Source organism: Crocuta crocuta, unplaced genomic scaffold (assembly GCF_008692635.1).
Source record: "Crocuta crocuta isolate KB4526 unplaced genomic scaffold, BGI_CrCroc_1.0 scaffold2, whole genome shotgun sequence".
Taxonomy (NCBI): Eukaryota; Metazoa; Chordata; class Mammalia; order Carnivora; family Hyaenidae; genus Crocuta; species Crocuta crocuta.
This window is the reverse complement of record NW_027528640.1, coordinates 5695297-5716024: the sequence shown is the minus strand read 5'-3', so window position 1 is coordinate 5716024 and position 20728 is coordinate 5695297. Positions and strand designations below refer to the sequence as shown.

General features: G+C 42.9%; 1 protein-coding gene across 1 annotated transcript in view; it reads right to left on the bottom strand.

Moving 5' to 3' along the window:
• Window positions 1-20728, bottom strand: part of A1CF (APOBEC1 complementation factor) — a 75882-nt gene that overhangs the window by 11571 nt on the left and 43583 nt on the right. Inside the window, exons 5-7 of the mRNA XM_077755196.1 lie at window positions 16039-16277; window positions 11060-11224; window positions 3632-3729 (exon numbers count right to left, since the gene is read on the bottom strand). Coding sequence (XP_077611322.1) covers window positions 3632-3729; window positions 11060-11224; window positions 16039-16277 — 502 coding nt within the window. The remainder of the gene's footprint in view (window positions 1-3631; window positions 3730-11059; window positions 11225-16038; window positions 16278-20728) is intronic.

Genomic DNA, 20728 nt, shown 5'->3' with positions numbered 1-20728 from the left:
ATGTAGTAAGCTTCTAAGAAAAGGAATGATATGAAGTCTTCCTGCAAGGATTCCCTGTCACAGCAGCCACCATTTTGTGAGTGCCTCAGTGGTTCTGGGATCATTGAGGTCGGCAGGACAAAGTAGTGCTTCCTGGTTGTGCTGACCATTTTGGTCAGCCTTGGGGCAACTTGTTCCTAGTTTCATATATCTGCCCTACTTTCTAGCAGCAAGAGCCAGAATCGAATGTGTTAGCTGGAATAGACTGAGAGAGAATTCAACTCTTTACACTGGTGCTGATGTAATTAGAAGAAAGAGACCAGAGTATCAAAGGTATCAAAGGAAGGGAGTGGTTTGGTAATAAGATTCCTTATATTCAGTGCTGTGTTGAGGAAGGTGAGAGACCCAAATAGGTCTCTGCTTCTAGACTTTCATGTCAAGAGACATTTTTAATGGAATGATTCTTTACTGCAAAGTCAGAGTCCATATCGTAGTAGAATTTGTGTTGCATTCATTGTCCCTGTAGGAGTGTTTTGGTTTTTTAAATTTTAACATTTATTTTTGAGAAGGAGAGAGACAGAGCACGAGTGGGGGAGGGGAAGAAAGAGGAGAGGAGAGTATCTGAAGCAGGCCCCAGCCTCCGAGCTGTCACCACAGAGCCTGATGTGGGGTTTGAACTCATGAACCATGAGATCATGAACTGAGCCGAAGTCAGACACTTACCCGACTGAACCACCCAGGTGCCCCTTGTGTGTTTTAAACTCAGTATTGTATTTTAGTTATTTGCTCTAGACGTTTCAATAACTAGGACAATATCTTATTTGTTGGTATATTCCTGAGCCCAGAAAAATTCCTGGCACATCATAGATATCCACAAGTATTTCTACAATAGATCAACAACCAGATGCAAAGCTCAGTTCATCACCTTTTTCTCCAAACAGGTTTCCTTTCCTGGCTTCCCTAACCGTACCATCCAGCTGGCCCATATTGAAGACCGATGACTCTTGCTCACTCCGACATCCAATCAGTTCCTGGATGTTTTAAGTTTCATTCCCCATAGCCCTATGTGGAGCTTTCTCCTACTTTCCTTTCCCGCCCTCCTTCAAGCCCTTATTGCTTCCTGTTTGGGTGACTGTAACAGCTTTGTAACTAGTTCCAATGACATCTTTCTCCCTACTCCATAAAATTTCAACTCTTACTTAGTCTGTTCATTCCCTTAAGCTCTAAATGTGGTCATTACTCCATTGCACACAAAACCTTCAAGTCTCACCTTATCTGAGAAGTTGACTATTAATCTGCATATCTGTACTCAAAGCCTGCATAGTTCCTAGAGAAACTTACTTTAGATTTTCCCATACCTTATTATAGTAAAATATAATTATATTTGTTATATATTTTAAAATAATGAATGTATATTTAACTACATAATAGATACACATTGCTATAGAGATATCGAGCTCTGAGGCACCTGGCTGGATCAGTTGGAAGAGTATGTGACTCTTGATGTTGGGGCTGTGAATTTGAGCCCCAGGGTGGGTATAGAGATTACTTAAGAGATAAAATCTTTTTTTTTTTAATTTGAGAGGGATAGAGAGAGGGAGAGAGCATGAGCTGGGGGAAGGGTTGAAAAGAGAGAGAGAAAATGGCAGAGGGAAGGCCAGAGAGAGAGAGAAAGAGAAATATCAATGGGCTCCATGCTAAGGATGGAACCCATTGTGAGACTTGATCTCACAACCCTGGGATCATGACCTGAGCTGAAATCAAGAGCTGGATGCTCAACTGATAGAGCCACCCAGGTGCCCCAAAACATAAAATCTCTAAAAATATATCTAGCTTATCTGGATGTAAGAATTGGGAACAATTTGAATGTTTTTCCATCGTAATTATTTTAATGTCATTATTTAGCATTTAGGACCGGCTGTCTCTTCTCAGCAATTATCATGTATCCTCAGGAATGTTTTCAAATTGAGAAACTAACCTATGAATTGTTTTCAGAGTAATAACAGCTTTATGACGCTAAATGTGATCATTGACAAAGATGAAGTGGTGATTCGCTTCATGGACATATACTGAAATGTGTATTAATTTCTGCTTTGCAGTTTTCTTTTTGTGTTTTGGAGTCCGTACCTTTTCTCCTCCAGGACTCAGGCATGTCTGTGGACGCCTGATTGGCCCCTAAGCCCAGCCCCCTGGGACTGACAGACTTGTTCTGGGAGGTGCTCCCTTAGCTGCTGTCTGTGTCCTCTGGCCCAACATCCCTGCTTCTTTCTCCCAAGGAGACGTGCTCTACCCAGTCCTCTCTCCCTCACATTTCCTGTTATGCCTCCAGCCCCTTGTGGCCTTGACCCCAGTGGTGCAGTGATCCTCAGCTCTGCCACTCTTTTGCTTCCCCTTCCCCACACTCACACTCTGTACTTAGTCCCTCTCCCAGCTGGCTGCTGCTAGGGCAGACTGGTGCAAAGCCCGGCAGGCAATGCAGCCCGACGTGCATTATGTTCTAACCAAATCGGTCTACTTTCAACATTCCTCAGTCGCTTTTTGTGCTTTCCAAACTATGTGCCTCTGAGACTACCTCTCCATTTCCATGTGTTTTTCTTTGGGAAATCTGCCCAATTTTTATGGCTTCTTATGGTTACTATCTTCTCATCTCCATGAAGATTTTCTGATTCTTAATGGCTCATTCCTTCTTCCTTCGAACATGCTCACCACTTTAAATATTAATGAAACTTATTTGGCTGAACTATGAAAGATGTGTGTATACTTATTCCTCTGGTAGGCTTTTAGCTCGGTGACAAATATCTTTGTTTTTTTGTATCCTAGATATTATTTAGCAAGATAAGTGGTGTATTGAAGGGTTTTAATATTTTTTAAATTAATACATTTTAATGTTTATTTATTTTTGAGAGACAAGTTTGAGCAGAGAGAAAGACACAGAATCTGAAGCAGGCTCCAGGCTCTGCGCGGTCAGCACAGAGCCCGATGCGGGGCTCAAACTCATGAACTGTGAGACCATGACCTGAGACAAAGTCGGATGGTCAACCAACTGAACCCCACAGGCGCCCCAGAGGATTTTAATGTTCATTGCACTGATAAGTAAATGTTATATTGGTTTCTATTTACAAGTCAGGAGAAAGGACTTAGAAAGTAGCTTTTCCCCAGACCTAACTCTTGGCAAGGTGAAGAGACTCAAAGCCTCCCAGAGTAGGGAGATCAAAACTTTGAGGGCACACTGACAGTAGTGACCTTGACCTCTTTTCTGGTCATCAGCCTCCAAAATACTCCACTACTGAGGTGATAATCTCTTGAAGTAATGACAGAAAGTTGCACCTGAGAAAAATACCTTGAAATAACATATGCTAATACTCCAATCCCTCACTTTGGAAGGAAATTGAGGGCCAGAGATATGTTCAAATCAGCCAAAATTAGAGATAGAGCAGGAGCCACATTTGCATTGTGTTTTCTGTCACTTACTCTTCTTTTTTTCCATCATCAATGGACCAAGGCAGCCATGTTAGAGGTGGAAAAAGCCTGAGTGACACGGACTTGCCTGGTTGTTCTTTTGAATAAAATTTCCACGCCAAACTTGGGTGGAACTTTGTGTGTGTGTGTGTGTGTGTGTGTGTGTGTGTGTGTGAGCATTGTCCTACATTACCTTTCCATTTAAAGCTTTCATAGCCTCAACTGCATCCTCCCGATTACTGAAATGCACAAAAGCATAGTCTCTGATTTTCTTTACCCTCTCCACAGCGCCTGTAAACAGAGAAAGGAGCCCCATTAGCAAAGTTGAGATAACCTTGAGAATGATACATTTTAGCATTTAGCTTCCAAGAGTATTTGAGGTTTTTTTTTTTTTTTAGAGACTCATTGTTTAGGTAAAGATCTCCTGGAGAATGCTTGCTGTGTCCAGGTTTACAACTGTATACATTTCGTAGAAGCTTTTGTTTGTAATTTTTAAATATCACCTATATTCTTCCATACTGTTACTTATGGATTTGTGTTTTCCACTTCCTAGATTATCACATCTTTAAGGATAGAAGCAGTATCTTATTTTGTCTGTATGTAATATAAAAGATAGTAACTTATACATGGTAAAATATTTTTTCAATTGCTTTGAACTATTGGTCATTCTATAAATATATATTTAGGTGATCACCTTTTAAAATTTTATGCCTTCCCCCCCAGACAAATATTTTGTCTCTTTTGATTTATGTAGTACAACTTCAGAATTAGGAGAGACTTTAGCAATGATTTAAGTTATTAGAAATTCACTTGAGCTGGGGGTGCGTAGGTGGCTGAGTTGGTTGAGCCCACTCGTGACCTCTCTTTCTCAAAAATAAACAAACATAAAAAAATAAACTAAAAAAACTCACTTGACTTTAATTTATTTTTAACTTAAATATTAGGAATCTAAGGTTCTGACAAGGTAAGTGAGATTTGTAAGAGCTCACACAGCTAGGAACTAGAACTCAGATCTCTTAACTGCTTCTCTGCTAGCCTCTTGATTTAAAAAAAAAAAAATAGTAGTGGGGCCCCTGGGTGGCTTAGTCGGTTGAGCGTCCGACTGTGCTGACTGCCAGCTCAGAGCCTGGAGCCTGTTTCAGAGTCTGTGATTCCCTCTCTCTCTGACCCTCCCCTGCTCACTCTGTCTCTCTCTCTCCTAGAAATAAATAAAACATTAAAAAAATTTTAAAAAAAGTTTCTGAAAGAACATCTGAAAACCAAGATAGTTCCTTACCATGCTGTTGATAATATCTAAATGTTGGAAATGATATAGATATCCACTAATCTTCCTTGAGGAGTATCTTCTACAGAAGCACTCCTATATGCAAAAGGATCACGCGTAAGGGCGTTAAGTCTATCACTATTGGGGTAGCACAAATAAAATAACTTAAAGCCTATTCTCATGAAAGTGATTAAATTTGGTACATTCACATCAAAGGAAATAGTCTTTAGGGGCGCCTGGGCATCCCAGTTGGTTAAGTGTCCAGCTCTTGGTTTCAGCTTAGGTCATGATCTCACGCTGTGTGGGATCGAGCCCTGAACTGTGCTGTGTGCTGATGGGCTGATGGTGTGGAGCCTGCTTGGGATTCTCTTGTCTCTCCCTTTCTCTCTGCCCCTCCCCCTCCCCCCCTCAAAATAAATAAACATTAAGAAAATTTTTTGAAAAAATAGACTTATGTATGCTTACACAGGAAGATTTAAGACATTGTTAAATTTAAAAATTTGTAAAATAATTGGTATAATTTTGTAACATTTATGTTTTCAGAATCCCAACCCATGTATATGTATGCAGACCTATGAACACATATACAGAAAGAGAACTGGAAAGGTAGAGACCAAACTGTTAATAGAGGGTATTTAAGGAATGGGAAAAAAATTTGCAGGGAATAAAGGGAACTTCATATATTAACTTATATTCTTTGGTGTTTTACAAATATGTGCAATGTTTATTTCTGTTATTTGTGTAATAAAAAACAGCAAATCAACCTCACCTATTTGAATGTAGAGAAACTGTTGCAGGTGCTGATGGTAACGTGAAAGGAAAAAGTTTTACCAACATGGTTGAACTTTATATTTTACCTTTGATTAGGAAAATGTTGTTACAGAATATTGTTGCCTACTCAGTTTTATTTTATTTTATTTAAAATTTTTTTTTATTTCTGAGGGAGAGAGAGAGAGAGAGACAATGTGAGCAGGGGAGGGTCAGAGAGAGAGGGAGACACAGAATCAAAAGTAGGCTCCAGGCTCTGAGCTAGCTGTCAGCACAGAGCCCGACGGGGGCTCGAACCCACGAACTGTGAGATCGTGACCTGAACCGAAGTCGGCCACCTAACCGACTGAGCTGCCCAGGCACCCTTACTAGGTTTTAAAAATAGAAGTTTCGGGGAGCCTGAGTGGCTCAGTCGGTCAAGTGTCTGGCTTGGGCTCAGGTCATGATCTCATGGATGGTGGGTTCGAGCCCCATGTCGGGCTCTGTGCTGACAGCNTGTGTGTGTGTGTGTGTGTGTGTGTATGTGTCAAAAATAAACATTGAAATTCTAAATAGAAGTTTTGCCTAGAGTGAAGATAAAATAGAAACTTCTTTAATATTAACTTGTTAGCAGTTTAGCGTGACAATGGTCCTTTTTTAGTGACACCCATGTGGGTGTGTCTCGAAAGATGTGATTTCTTCTCTTCAGTTTCCAGTGCCCTTAATCTGGGCTCCACTAGACTGTGTCCTTCATCTGGGCTCCGCTAGACTGTGCCCTTCATCTGGGCTCCGCTAGACTGTGCCCTTCATCTGGGCTCCACTAGACTGTAGGACCTCCTCAGGGGCCATCTTGGTATGGTCTCCATCTAGGTCCTACCTCCTGCCTTGTGTACAGAGGCTGCTCTATAGATAGACATGGAATGAATGAATATTACCAGTCAATTCACACTCCCACTTCTATCACTCATGTTAGTTAGGTGGCGTTTCAGATGATAATGGATTTAAATGTCCTCAAATTCTGTTCGTAGATAATGAAACTGGCTTGTATTTCTGAGCAATACTGTTCAGCTACACCTGATTTTGGAAATCTTAATATATGAGAATTTAGCCCCATAAAACAAATTTGAATGTGAGAGTTTGGTTTTCTCTACAATAGTATTGACCACATGGCTTATGATAGTATGTCCCTTCTTTAATGTATAGGAGTTTGTTTACTGATTGATCATCATCTGGAAGAGAGGGGAGGAAATAAAATACTAGGGTCATCAGCAGCAGTGGAGAAAAAGACTCTGCAGTCCTAATACAGGGAATTAGGAAAATAGTACTCTGTACAGCAGCCCATCAATTACCTGAAGAGAAACACACCTGCGATCCAAAGGGAAGATTATCAGAGGGCTATGGTCCTCAGATCAACAGATATCAGCCTGTTGATCCATGACTCAGAAACTCTGGGGGGTGAGGGGAGGTGGCCAGCAGTCTGTTTTAACAAGCCCCTCCTGGTGATTCTGATGCTAAACTGTTTTAGGGAAATCAGATTTTGTAGAATGACTATAATTGGAATTTCCACAGATATCCTTAGGCTATGCTGGGGAAGCACATATATTTTCAGCCCCAGTTTTTGTTCTGATTGTCATTTATCTCTCTGAGTGGCAGTACAATATTTCCAGGCTAATCAGGGTTAAAACAATATGGTCAAATATTTGCCAGGAATATTTGGGGTTCTTTGAGGGATCCAAGCTTTAAAAAGGATTTTTAAAGTGTTATTTTCCTGTTTCTCTCCATAAATTTTCCTAGATAAGTATAAACGCACCCTTTCCGCTGGAAAATAAGCTAGTTTAGTTCTGACTTTTTATTCCTAATCCAGCATATGTCTGCTAGTCATCCACCCTGTAGAGTGCATATTCTTTTGTGGAGTGCCAAGAAGCAGTCACACGTCATTATAGAGCCCTGAGTTGTGCCACCAGAGGGAGAGAGATGGAGAGGGAGAGAGAAGTAACATTTATTATTTTCATTATAATTAGTAGGACAAAAAAGCAAACAAAAAAGGTAATGCTTTAATTAGATTAAAAAATATTGTGTGCAGCTATCATCGCTGTCCATTTCTAGAACTTTCTCATGAACCCAAACTGAAACCCTGTGTCTGTTAAATGATTATTTCTGGATCCTCTCTCCTCTGTCCCTGGGTAACCACCAATCTGCTCCCTGTCTCTATGAATGCGACTGCTTTAGGTACCTTGTACAACTGACGCCATACAGCATAGGTCATTTTGCCTGTCTTGTTTCATTGAAATAATGTCTCTGGGGTTGATTCATGTTGTGTGTTTCAACACTTCTGCACAGCTTAGGTCTGAGGGCTGTTTCACTGCACACGTACACCATGTTCTGTCGCTCCATCCCTCGGCTGCTGGGTGCCTGGGTTGTTCCCACATTTTGGGTGATACAGATAATGTGGCTGTGAACATGGTGTGCAAGTTCAAATCCCTGCCTTGATGTATTTGCTGCATATACCCCGAAATGGAATTGTTGGATTCTATGGTGATTCTATGTTCGTCAGTACCCAGCATGTAGTTTTCCACAGAGGCTGCACTGTCTTTGTATTTCCATCTACGGGGCACATGGTTCTAATTGCCCCACAATCTCCCTGACATTTCTGTCTTCTTCTTGTTTAGTTATCACTACTACTACCACCATTGCTGTCTTGGGAGGTAGGAAATGGTTTGGGGTTGCGCTGCCCTGGTGAATAGTGAGGGATGTCGAGCATCTTTTAATGTGCTTATTGGCCATGTGTATGTGGCAGTTGGACAATATTGTTCTCTGGACAAATATACATTTGAAGTTTTACTTATCTGAATTTTTGGTTGTTGACTTATTATAGTTGGCCTGTCGATCTTTTATCAGCTATATTGTTTGAGGATGTTTTCACTTATTCTGTGGGTTGCTTTTGCAGTGTTAAGTGTCCTTTGAGTGGAATACTACTTGGCAATGAGAAATAGTGAAATCCTGCCATTTGTAGCAACGCGGATGGAACTAGAAGGCATTATGCTAAGTGAAATAAGTCAGGCAGAGAAGGACAGATATCATGTTTTCACTCATATGTGGATCTTGAGAAACTTAACAGAAGCCCATGGGGGAAGGGGAGGAGAAAAATAGTTACAGAGAGGGAGGGAGGCAAACTGCAAGAGACTCTTAAATACAGAGAACAAACTGAGGGTAGATGGAGGTGTGGGGGAGAGGGGAAAGTGGGTGATGGGCCACTTGAAGAGGGCACTTGTTGGGATGAATACTGGGTGTTGTATGGAAGCCAATTTGACAATAAATTATATTAAAAAAAGAAAGTGTCCTTTGATGCAGTTTTTAATTTGGATATCATTCATTTAATCTATTTTTTCTTTGTCGCCTGTACTTTTAATACCATCCAAGAATTTACTGCCAAATCCAATGTCCATGAAGCTTCGCCCTATATATTCCTCTAGTGTTTTTATAATATTAGCTTTTTTTGGTTAGTCTTTGATCCCTTTTGAGTTAGCTTTGTATCTGATATCAGTTCGGTCCAACTGTGTTCTTTGCATGTGGACGTGATGTTCTCTCAATACAATTTATTGAAAAGATTGAAAAAAAGGAAATATAAACAAAAATAAGAAGGTCGGAAGTCAACACAAAGTGGGAGCAACATCTACACACGCACGTCTCCTCCCTCTGCCCAAAATGCATCGACTTTCAGATCTCAGCTCACACTTCACTTCTCTTAAACACGAATCTTCTCTGTGCCACAAGGGCGGGCTGTCATTGCTGTTATTCGTCCGGAGCATCTTGAACTCCTTCCACACACACATCACACCTGTTCACTCCTCCCACAGTGCCTGGCACATAGGAGCTATTAAAGTAATGACAGCTGAATGAATGGAAGAAGGGCGGGGCATGGAAGTCACAGAGTCATGAAGAACATGGTCTTGGTGAGACCTGGATTCTGATCTGTGATTTGCCACTTGCCAGCTGTAAGACCCTGAGCAAGCTGCTTAACTGCTCTGGGTTCTGGTTTTCTCATCTTTACAACAATGGACATGACAGAGTAACCTATAGCCTGGAGTCATGGTGCCTAATAAATGACACGTGCTGGGAAAGCGCCCGGGTCAATGCCTAGCACATGGTGCACAGTCAACCACTTGCAGTCTCTATGTCTGTAATGGCCTCCCAGCTGGTGGTATGAAGCCACGCTTTATACTAGACTGGCAGGAAGGCAGAGTTCCTGAAGGCTGGAACGTGATGAATCTGGGGAATCTCTCAAAAGGGAGAAGTGGCATCCTCACTAATCACCTGCAGAACAAATCGTCAGCTTATTCTATTACACCTGACATGGCACCCAGAGCTGGCAGCAGGACCATGCGAGGGGAATACTCTCAGGCAGACTTAACGTGGTAGCACCATGGCTCACGCTTATCAACAAGGTAGAGCATTACTTCCTAGAGACAGAGAGATTCTCTATGGAAAGGTGTTCCCACGGTGATCAACTCAGCCAGGGTGTGTTCCAAAACATGCGAATTCCACAATATGATTGGCCAAAAAGCCAAGATCTGTGGTCCAAAAATTTGGGAAATGTGGCATCCTACATCTCTTCTTTTGGATACTTTCAAAGCATATTAGAAGGTTAAAGACTCTGATAAGTCCCACAATTTTAAAAAATGTGTTTAATTTTGCTGAAGTTGTTGTTACAAAGTTCTTTGACCTCGGACCCCTTTTATCAGTAACATCTAACAGTCCATAGAATTAATGTTCCACAGAGCTGGCTTTGGGAACTGCTTATTTGGACATTGTTTGCTGAGATGTTTTACTGTCTCATTGTTACAGTTCCCATATAAGAAAAAAAATGATGAGGACTGAATCTCATGGTTTAAAATTAATACTAAAAAGTATCAACAAAGATGAGCAATAATAATTATTCCTCTCTGCCTCATTCAGTTCCTTTCTCCTCACTCTTCACCCAGATGAGTTTCCTAGAATTAATTCTTGCCTCCCTCCTTATGTACCTAAAGTCACAATCTTATTCCATTAGACCAGTGGTTCTCAACCAGGGGTAATTTTTCCCTCCAGGGTAAATATCTGGAGACATTTTTCATTATCACATCTTGTGGCTGGCATTTAGTGGATAGAGGTGTGGGATGCCATTAAAGTTCCTAGAATGCGCAGGACAGAGCCCCATGACCAAGAATTATGTGGCCTAAACCGTCAAGAGTACTGAGGCTGAGAAGCCCGGCCTTAGATTTATACTTACGGCCATGCCTTCATCAACACAGTAAATATTTAGTGAGTGTCTACTATGACCTGGTACAGAGATAGGAGCTCAGAAGACAGTAGAAGCCAAAAAACTCTCTTGTAATTTATAGTTAGGTGAAGGAAATGTGCGTTAACTAAAGGATCACACAAATAATTGTAAAACTATAATTTTGACCAATGTTATAGACAATGCATCCTTGTATATGGTTTTTGTAGTCCTCATGCAATTATGAGAATGCCAGATGAAGACTACCTTGTTTAAAGTTATGGGAAGTCATCTCAAGCCTAAGTGTTTTCAGAGCACATTTCGACAAAGTCATCTTGTACAGTATGTCCCACCTGGTTTAATATTGTTGAATTCTTTCTCAATCGTCTCTTCAGAAGTAGAGAGCATCAGGTTCCTCACGTATAGGATTTTCACTGAAGACATTGTATCCTCATCAACTTCTACTTCTGGCTCTGCCCAGTCTACTGCGATAGGATGTCCCCATAACTGAATTCTGCCTGTTCAAATGGATCAAAAGTCTGATTAGTTACGTAGAAATTGGGACAACACCATCTCGGCTCATGGAGATGGCCTTTTAACTCCAACTGATGCTTGAGGTCTTGACTGAGCAAGAAGACTAATATTAAAAGAGGTTATTACTGATTTCAGGAAACATTCCAAATAAATGGAGGAGCAGGCTAGAAGGGAGTTCTGTGTGATAGAAGGTTTACTGTAATAATTGAGTATAAAGGGAACTAGGATGTGGTTTGAAATGGAACAGAAATGAGCAGCAATGGGCAGGTTTGGGTCTTTGAACAGCTCTCATGGGGAAAGTAAGTCTTTGAAAGTGAGCCGGCAGAAAGAGATAAAGGAAAAAATGGATTTAGGGCTTGGGCATAGAGTCTGACTTCAGGAAGCATTAGTCAGTCATTAGGGAATGTGTCTGCCACTTCTAGAATCTGGGTGACCAGGTGCCCCCACCAAGCAGTCTAAAACCTGGTGGTGTGTGGGCTCATACAGCCCTGGTTTGTTCTCTGTCCCTCACACTTGGTCAGGGCGCCCATCAACTGTGGTCACGCCTAGTTCTCTGGCAGCACATGTGCAACTTGGGAGTCTGCAGAAACATTCTTTATCCCGACTGAGAAGACAGAGAGCAACAGAAGGGTCTATGACGAGAAACCAAACTCTTGTTAAAGGGGTAGTTGTTACCCACGACTACGTATATTTTAGTGTTTCTATAGTTGCAATATATTGTGTGTCTTGCACTATATAACGTGTTTTCCATATTCCACCTCAGTTCTAGCTCAAGTAACTCTGTGGGGAGGGGAGTGCCTTTCTCGATTTTATGGAAGAGGAAATGAGCTTTAGAGGGATGAGTAACTATCCCAGACCCACTTCATGTTTCCATGGCTCCTTTGTGTTTTGGGATTACCCAGTTCTGTACCCTACACAGGGCAGAGCCCAGCTGAAGTGATGGGGGGGATCAACTCAATTTCTAAAATTGATTGGAAATCTTGTGTTTTTTATTAATTGTTTTGGAACAAGCTATATCCTGCTTGAGAGAACACAATCAGCAATTCTTAGTGTTGGTAAGAGTTCAGTTGTTCAATTATTATTCCACATGGGAGGCAATTCTTTTCAATCAAAAGGCATCTTTTATTCTTTGGAAAGCAGTTAGTGAAACCATCTGTGGCACTGACTCCCTGAAACCTTAACAAAGAAGAGGCACGTTTTCATGAATTACCTAATCCCAGAGGGGCTGGGTCTGGTGGGACCCCAGTGGCGAGCTACCTGCACTGGATCCCGGGGAATAGTTTTCTTCATCACTCTCTTCCCTCTTCTTCCCTCTGCTCCCTTCTATCCCTTCCCCTTCCTTTTCCTTTCAATCGTTTTGCTTTGCTTTCCTTCCCTTTCTTTTCTATGCTTTACATAGACCTCACCGACTGTCTTAGGCCAAGATCTCAAGGTGCCTCTCTGTTAATTCAGCCAAAGTTGAAGACACTGTTCTAGCCTTCCTGGTCTTGGACCACAGTCTGCCTTCGGCAGGCCTGAAAATCTGCAGAAATCTGAAGTGGACAGAAGTGAGAGGAGGTGTGGTAAGCAGTGATCACAAATGTCCCCATTGAAGTTGGTGTTGCAGAGGGCTTTGGGAACATGGCCTCCAAAGCCAGACAAGTTCAAATATCAGATCACCATCCTGGCTAGGACACCACCTTTCTAACCATAAATCTCCTCATTTATAAAATTGGGATAATAAAAGTCACTACCCTGTGCTGTTGTGGGAACAAAAGATGATACATGTAAGGGACTTTTTGTTTGGTCTCTTTTCTTGTGTGTATAATTTCAGAACATGCACTCTTTGAGTGCAGTAGTTAGGTTTGATTTTGTTTTTTATAAAGAATTTCCTTTGGAAGGGAGCAATGCACATTGTATAGCCTTAGTAAATCCTGCCATGCTGAGTGGTCCCCACGTGTACTTATTGACCTCCTATGCAGGTGGTGGCCAGAATCCTTAGTTGAAGGATTTAGCAGTGGATCACAGAACTAGCTGCACTAAAAGGTCATCTGGAAAACTGAAAACACCAGTGCCCCAGAGAAGCAGATTCAGCTGAGGAGAGGTTGATTTGGTTTCTGGGATTGTTTAAAAACATCCTCAGGTTATTCAGATCTGTGGCCCATGATGGACAGTCATTGACTTAGATTGCTAGTTCTCAAGCTTTGTGCTCTCAGACGCATAGCATACTGGGGACTTGTTACAAAGGCAGATTAGCAGACACCACACCTGACCTTCTGACTCCGGAACTCTGGAGGCGGGACCTGGCTCGACACACTTTAACAAACTCTCCAGGTGGTCCCCGTGCAAGCTGACATTAGAACTTTCCTCAGACTGTCCTTAGAGAGCTCTGCTGGCCTCTGACACAACGTTGGACACAACGACTTTGTTGGACACACACCTCCACAAAGATGCAATGTCCGGAGAGAGCTGCCGCCGTCACCGGGAAGGTAGGTGACAGGGGAGCAATATATCGCATTCGACAACAATTTCCTCTCTGTCTCCAAGTCTGGATCAATGAAGAAGGAAAAGCTTCTTGTGGTCCTTGCTTATCACAGGGTAAAGATCTCATTCTTTCACACTGGGCCATCCAGAGAATCGCCAGTGACCGAAATCCTTTGTTGTTGTTGACTCTATGGTGAGGTAATAGGCAGAGTGTCCAAAGGGGCAGTAGACTTTCCTCAGAAGCCACAGCAGAAACGAATGGTTTGCTCTGACCGGCTTACCTATTGTCAGTCTGCTCATGAGGCCCTCAGACTAAAGAAACTCCACTCAGCTGAGGTCTACTCAAGGGAAGTGAGCAGGAGGGCTGCCTCGGATCCTGATGAAGATGCGTAGTGGAGGGTGAGGCTGAGGTAGCCTGGGGGTTGCTGGATCTCACAGGCAGAATCCCTAAGGAAAAGTCAGGGTTTCAGGTGGAGACATAACAAGGTGCCTGAGAATTCTTGAGGTGTGGCTGCCTGTTTCTGCTGGGGAGAGCTGGCCCAGCTCAGGTAGAGAGAAATGCTTTAGTGGGTCAATATGCTCTTTTCTTTGAGGACGGGAAGTTGAGGGGACGTTCCAGTTCTTTAGAGACACTGGTTGGCCCCTGAAAACTATCTTTCTCCCATTTTGGACCCTCTTTCACTGCTAGCCTCCCCAATCCTCTTGGGACAGACTGGTACCATTCAGTCTATCGATGCATAGAAATCAGATTCCTACTATTTGCAAGAATTGTAGAAAGGATGGCATGATATTTTAGGAACAGTGATCTGATAGTAATGTTCAGGATGGAGTAGGCAGATGTTGGGGGTATGTCCAAAAGAGCAGAGCAGGAAGAATAATCTGGAGTTTTGAAAACAGCCTCTGTTCAGGGAATATATGTTTTGAGACTCCAAGTGTAGTCTGAGGTCAGGATGGATACCATCAACTTTTTCGTGGCAGAACTGTTGAAGAGAGAAGAGGTGAAGAGGACACCAAAGATGAAGGTCAGGTCACCCAAAGGCTAAGTAAGGACGCCTCATGAGGAGGGTCTGTGATTCTCTGTGCCTGGGCAGCATAGGTCTGGCCATTGGGTGGTGACGGAGTAATGAAAGGAAGAATTGATGTTAAAAATGCCTACCGCTCTAGTGGACTCAGCAAATTTGTGGGCTATTCCCTATCTTTTCACTTATAAGCTGCCTTCATGAAAATATTAATAAAAGTCTTCTGCAAGATCAGAAGCTATCTTCCAATTTTGAAAACTTCTAGATGGTGAATGCTCTTCTGGAGCTAACACTTGTGTATGTTCTGAAGTAGAGTTGATACACATGTTACATTCGTGCCAGGGGCACAATGGAAAGATTGGAAAACTCTGTGTTGTGCTGTGCTTACCACAAGCGTCACTACCACCGCGTCATATGACACCATTACTACACCATTGGCTACATTCCCTACTCCGTACTTTCTATCCCCATGACTTAATCATGGCTTATTCGTAAGAATGTGTAGATGGTCAATATAAATTCTAGGTGGTGGTTGTTTTTTCTTTAATTCTCCTGACTCTTCCATGATGTTTGAGAGAAGAGTTCATCCCAACGTGTCCACTCTGTCATTCTTGAAATCCTCTTACCATTTTAATATTGGTTCCTCTTCATACTTTGTGTAAATTTTGGTGACTATTTGAGAATGAGCAGAGGACTTTCAACAATTTTCCCCGAGCAGATCTGACTGAGGCAGGGTCTTGTTGGAGTCTTTAAATCTCAGGACTTGGTGGTGGTTGTCCGAACGGGACCCACCCTGTGGTTGTAGCACCTACCAGGTGCCTTTCTGTGGAGGGCTAGTATTTCTATTCCCTCCCCCAAATTAGAAAATATTAGACACGGAGGAGTCACGATCTGAGTTCATGTCACTTAGTTGTCATCAGGATAAAGTGTCGCTTGCAGGTTTATTCTACATTGTAAGGGACCATTTCCTCCACTTCTAGTAAGCCTGACAGCAACATCTGTATAGATAAATAATGTATATATTCACTTTCGAGAAGATTCCTCACCTTAACACCTCATTACAGGGTTACTGCAGCTTATAGCTCTGGACGTCCCCAGGGCACGTACATTAGACTAAGGGCATGTTTTCCAGAACCCATTCTGTGAAAACTTCAGGTAGGTGAATCTACCATAACATGGATAAGAAGGGGAAGAAGTTGGGATAGCCTAGAAGCAAAGCTCCAGGGCAAGCAGACCACAGGCAGCAGGTGTCTCCTCTGCACCCAGCAGCCTGTGGCAGAGCGGGGGAAACTTCTCTTTGGGGAGGGGGTGCCCACCTGGCAGCAGCTTCCTTCGGGCCATGGCAGCTGTCCGGTGACTCTCATACTCCACGAAGGCAAAGCCTCGGTTTCTGGTTTTGTCTGCGGCGCTCGGGTAGACGATGACGTCGACGACTCCCTCGGTGACCTTCTTCATCTCCGCTAGGATCTCTTCACGCTTTTTGGTCTTGGGGATCCCCCCAACAAACAGCCTGCAGTTGTCCACACTGGTGCACACCCCTAAGAGACGTCCATTTCTGGAAAAAAAAAAAAAGGCAGGTATTCTGCTTGGCAATAATCCTGTGTGATTGAGGTTTAAGAAGTTGAACACCTATGACCGTGGACCTGATATGGCCTGGAGTTGTGGCATGTTTGGTCTTCATAGTGTTTTCTCACCACCCAGGATAATCCCTGGTACTGGGGCCGCTGCACCTTGGCCCACATTGCTCCCATTGCTCCCAGCCTGCCTGGCCCAGGACTGTCATGAACTTGCACACCTGGCTGCTCCCCAGCCAAACAGAAGAGGTATTCTGACACGTCTAAGAAATTTTTACATAGCATCTTAATTTGGCCTACACTAAACCTGTGACACGCGCCGAGCAGGTGCGGGTTCCATTTTCCAGATGAAAACCTTGAGGCTCCAAGAAATTAACTGACTTGCTTAAGATTTTAGAGATTTTAAGGGACTCTCTCTTCAGTTCCTGTTTCTTCTGTACATTGTTGCTGATTAGCAAGTTAATGTTTTTCTCCATTAGGAGAGGAAAGATGAAGTTTTTCTGGGGGGACATTTGGGGAAAGGTATCAGAAATCTTTTGTATATGAGTTTTGGGCACATAGTGCCCCTTCTGGGAAAGCATCTTTATGGAGTTGAATACCAACATTTTTGTATAAGGATATTTACTGCTGCTATTTAAAATAGCCCCCAGATTGGAAATAATCAAAATATCCCAGCAACCAGGACTGGCGTAATGCATCTTGGCTGAGATGATACTGACTCTGAGGCTGGACATTTATTTCCTCCTTGTGCACCGTAGCAGGTTTGTCATCCTCACTAAATGCTAAGAGCCTCCTGTTAGGTCCTCTAAAAATGCCTCTCCATCTTTCTAAATGTCCCCTTGGGTGAACGCTACTGCTCCTGGCTGAGAATCCCTGGTGAACAATAGATGGGCATTTATAGCCTAGAATGCTCCATAGTCATTAAACATAGTAACATAGAGGAATATTTATTGATTTAAAAAAGCTCACAAGATGGCAAAATACATAGAAGACTGTTTTGATGGACACGGTACTGAAAATCTCGGAAGACCCTAAAAAGCCAACATAGTGATTATCTTGGTCAATGGGGTTATGGAGGAATGGTTTGAACATTAACCCCTTTTGTCTGTTTGATTTTGCTACTTGCTGTGTATTAGGCTGTGTGACTTTTCTAATAACAAAAAGTTCTTAAAAACTGGGTCCAGTTCCTTTAACAGAAATGACTTGTGCGTCATGAATAAAGGCGGTCCGCGGGGTGGAATGGGACATTGCTCTGGTTTCTTGGAACTGGTGGCACTGAGTCGCATGACAGATCCTCTCACAGGGGTGAGGTTCCTGCCCTGCTGTCCCCCATGCTCTGCTGAAGAACTGAGGACCCAGTATTAGATCTGTGATGGGTCCGTGACAGTCTGGCGGACATTGCCCCAGGAATGTGGTCTTTCCCCGGGGGGAGGGATGGGTGGATAAAGTAATCTTTCAGGATTTTTGTTTTTGTTTTGCTTTCTTCCCTAAATCTCCCCCCACCCCACTCCAAGGTACTCTACATAGAAAACCTGACAGACTCCACCAGAAGCCTACTAGAACTGATCCAAGAATTCAGCCAAGTTGCAGGGTACAAAATCAACGTACAGAAGTCAGTTGCATTTTTATACCCAATAATGAAGCAACAGAAAGAGAAATCAAGAAACTGATCCCATTCACAATTGCACAAAAAACCATAAAATACCTAGGAATAAACCTAACCAAGGATACAAGAAATCTGTATGATCCAAGGTATTATTTAAAATTTTTTTAAAAATTTATTTCTGAGAGAGAGCGAGAGTGTATGAGCAGGGGAGGGTCTGAGAGAGAGGGAGACACAGAATCTGAAACAGGCTCCAGGCTCTGAGCTAGCTGTCAACACAGAGCCCGACATGGGGCTCGAACCCATGAACCATGAGATCATGACCTGAACCGAAGTCAGACCCTCAACCGACTGAGCCACCCAGCTGCCCCATGGTATTATTTCTTTAGGAATTCTGTTCTTTTTGAGGGAGGGCCAGTGAGGTATGAGTTACCAGCAGGTGGAGCCTGGAGGCTCTGTGTCCTATTTTTAAATCTGTGAGGTTTGTCAGCCACTTTCCCGGAACCGCTTGGCGATGAAAAGCCATCTTTCACAAGCTGAGGGCATGACTTTAATGTCTCTAGAAGCCAGGCATTTAGACAAATCTCAGTGAATATTTAATGAGGAGGAGGATGATATGACAATTATGGGTCTTTTCCGGATAAAGAACCTTATCTCTCCCCTGAGAAATGGTGGCTAAAAGCCAATCGAAGTTTATCCTTCTTGTCTGCAAGAGGGGATGGATCCTTTCTCTGGCAGGACTGATAGAAGGCAGTGTGGAAGTAGGTGAGGACGGCACTAGGGTATCCATTCTTCCACTTAATAGTCTATTTATCCTACACTGTGATTTTTAAAGTACCTCTGTGCCTTCCCCTTGCTTCTGGCATCCAACCTGAACTTTGACTGGAATGTGGCCACCAGCTTTCTCTTTCCAAATGCTTTGTAATATTTCTCCTCCTCCCTCTCCTCCTCCTCCACTTCCTCCTCCTCCTCTTCCTCCTCCTCTGTAATCATCAGCAAACATTCGTAGAGCATGTGATCTGTGGCAGGCACTGAGCTGCGCTGCATGATCTATGTATTTTTCATAATGCCCCCATGAGGGAAGTATATTTTTACCTCTTTTAAAGATGAAGACCCTGAAATTCACAGAGAATACTGTTATGTATCAGGGACTGTAATGGATTGATTGTGTTCATTATTCATACCCTCTCTATCTTAAGGCACTGACAGGCCCCAGCGTGTAACGAAGTGTTGAGTAGCTGTAGCAAACCATGCCGATTCCCTACATAGCCACGTCTACATCCCCCTCAACTTCAAAGCCATTTTGAGAAGAGCCCTTGCTCTTAAGAGTAAGCAATGAGGATTCTTTGGTCCCTGAATCCCTGTAACTGTAATATTTAAAAGATATTAAAATAGAGCTTTCTGTAGCCCTTTCCAAAAACAGTTCAGTGTGCATTATCTCCTATGACAGATGCTGAGAGCCTGTGAGTAATTATGTGCTGATGGTAAAACTGTTGGTGAACGAGGTCCCAGGATTTCTCCAAAGGCCCCTGTGCTCTGATCACCCAGCTTCCACACCAGAAAATCCTCCACATACCAGACAGAGCACTTTTGGAGGCCTGTGTGGAACTTCCTTTATACTTTCCTCCAAACCCCTGTCACAGGCTCTGACCTTGGGACCCAGTGGCTAGGCTGCTGGGGTTGCCAATCCAGTCAATCTTTTTGTGGTTAAAAAGTTTTAAGAAAAATGACCCAGTGATTGATTGATTTGCAGAATTATACAGATAACACATGTCTTATTTGGGGTGTATAGGAAGACAGTGAGACGAAAGATAATTGTAGCAAATCTACTCTCTATTCACATTTAGGATGACCATAGTTTTCAGAGGCAGAAAGGAAATACATGAAAACTACGTCTTGGAACTGATGGATGTGCTACTATGTAAGAGTTCTATCATTTTTTGACCTATTGCTGTGTTCCACCCACTGGGGTAAACTTTTAAAAATCCTTCTAGTATCCCCACAATAACACCTGTGAAATGAGGGCTCGTATCATCACATGAGAGATGAGGATGTTGAGGCTCAGAGATTATGTCACTCACTGACACTCAAGCGAAGCCTGTCTGATCCCAAAGCTATTGCTTTTCAACTGTTCCACTAATCTTTCTTCCAGGTGGCCCAGGACTTCCTTTAAGAGAGGATTTAGGACAGTTCCCTCTCTATGTGAAGGTTTAAGAACTCTACTGCATGATGCCAGCCCTCTTCCCAGGGATAAAAGCCAGTTATTGATTGCACAGGGCCAATTATGCCCTGGAAACTTCCACTGGCCCCACGACTTGCAACATTACCTGTGTCTGGCTGGCTCTGTGACCTCTCTCCTGACTCTGATATCATACAGACGGTCACCTCCTCAGCTGCTCCCTGGGGTATCTTGTGGTAATGTCAGGTGTAAATTCTCCCACATTTCCAGTCGGCTACCCTTTAGGCCTTTCCCATCTCAGTGACTCTGTCTCATCCACAGATACGTTCTTCCCTGACCTCTAACATTGCTCATACTCTAAATCCAATATTTAGTCAGTCTTGTCTGTCCAACCTCCAGAATGTTTAGCTCCCCGTCTCCCAACCCCAGCAACATCACTTTGCTCTTTGTATTGGTAGGTCTGGTCCGGCCTTTTGTTTGTTACATTTGCTTTTTTTGAGTCCACATATGACTGTCCTACTCTCTCTCTCTTTTTTTAATGTTTATTTAGTTCTGAGAGAGAGAGAGAGAGAGAGAGGCAGCATGAGTAGGGGAGGGTCAGAGAGAGAGGGAGATACAGAATCGAAGCAGGCTCCAGGCTCTGAGCTGTC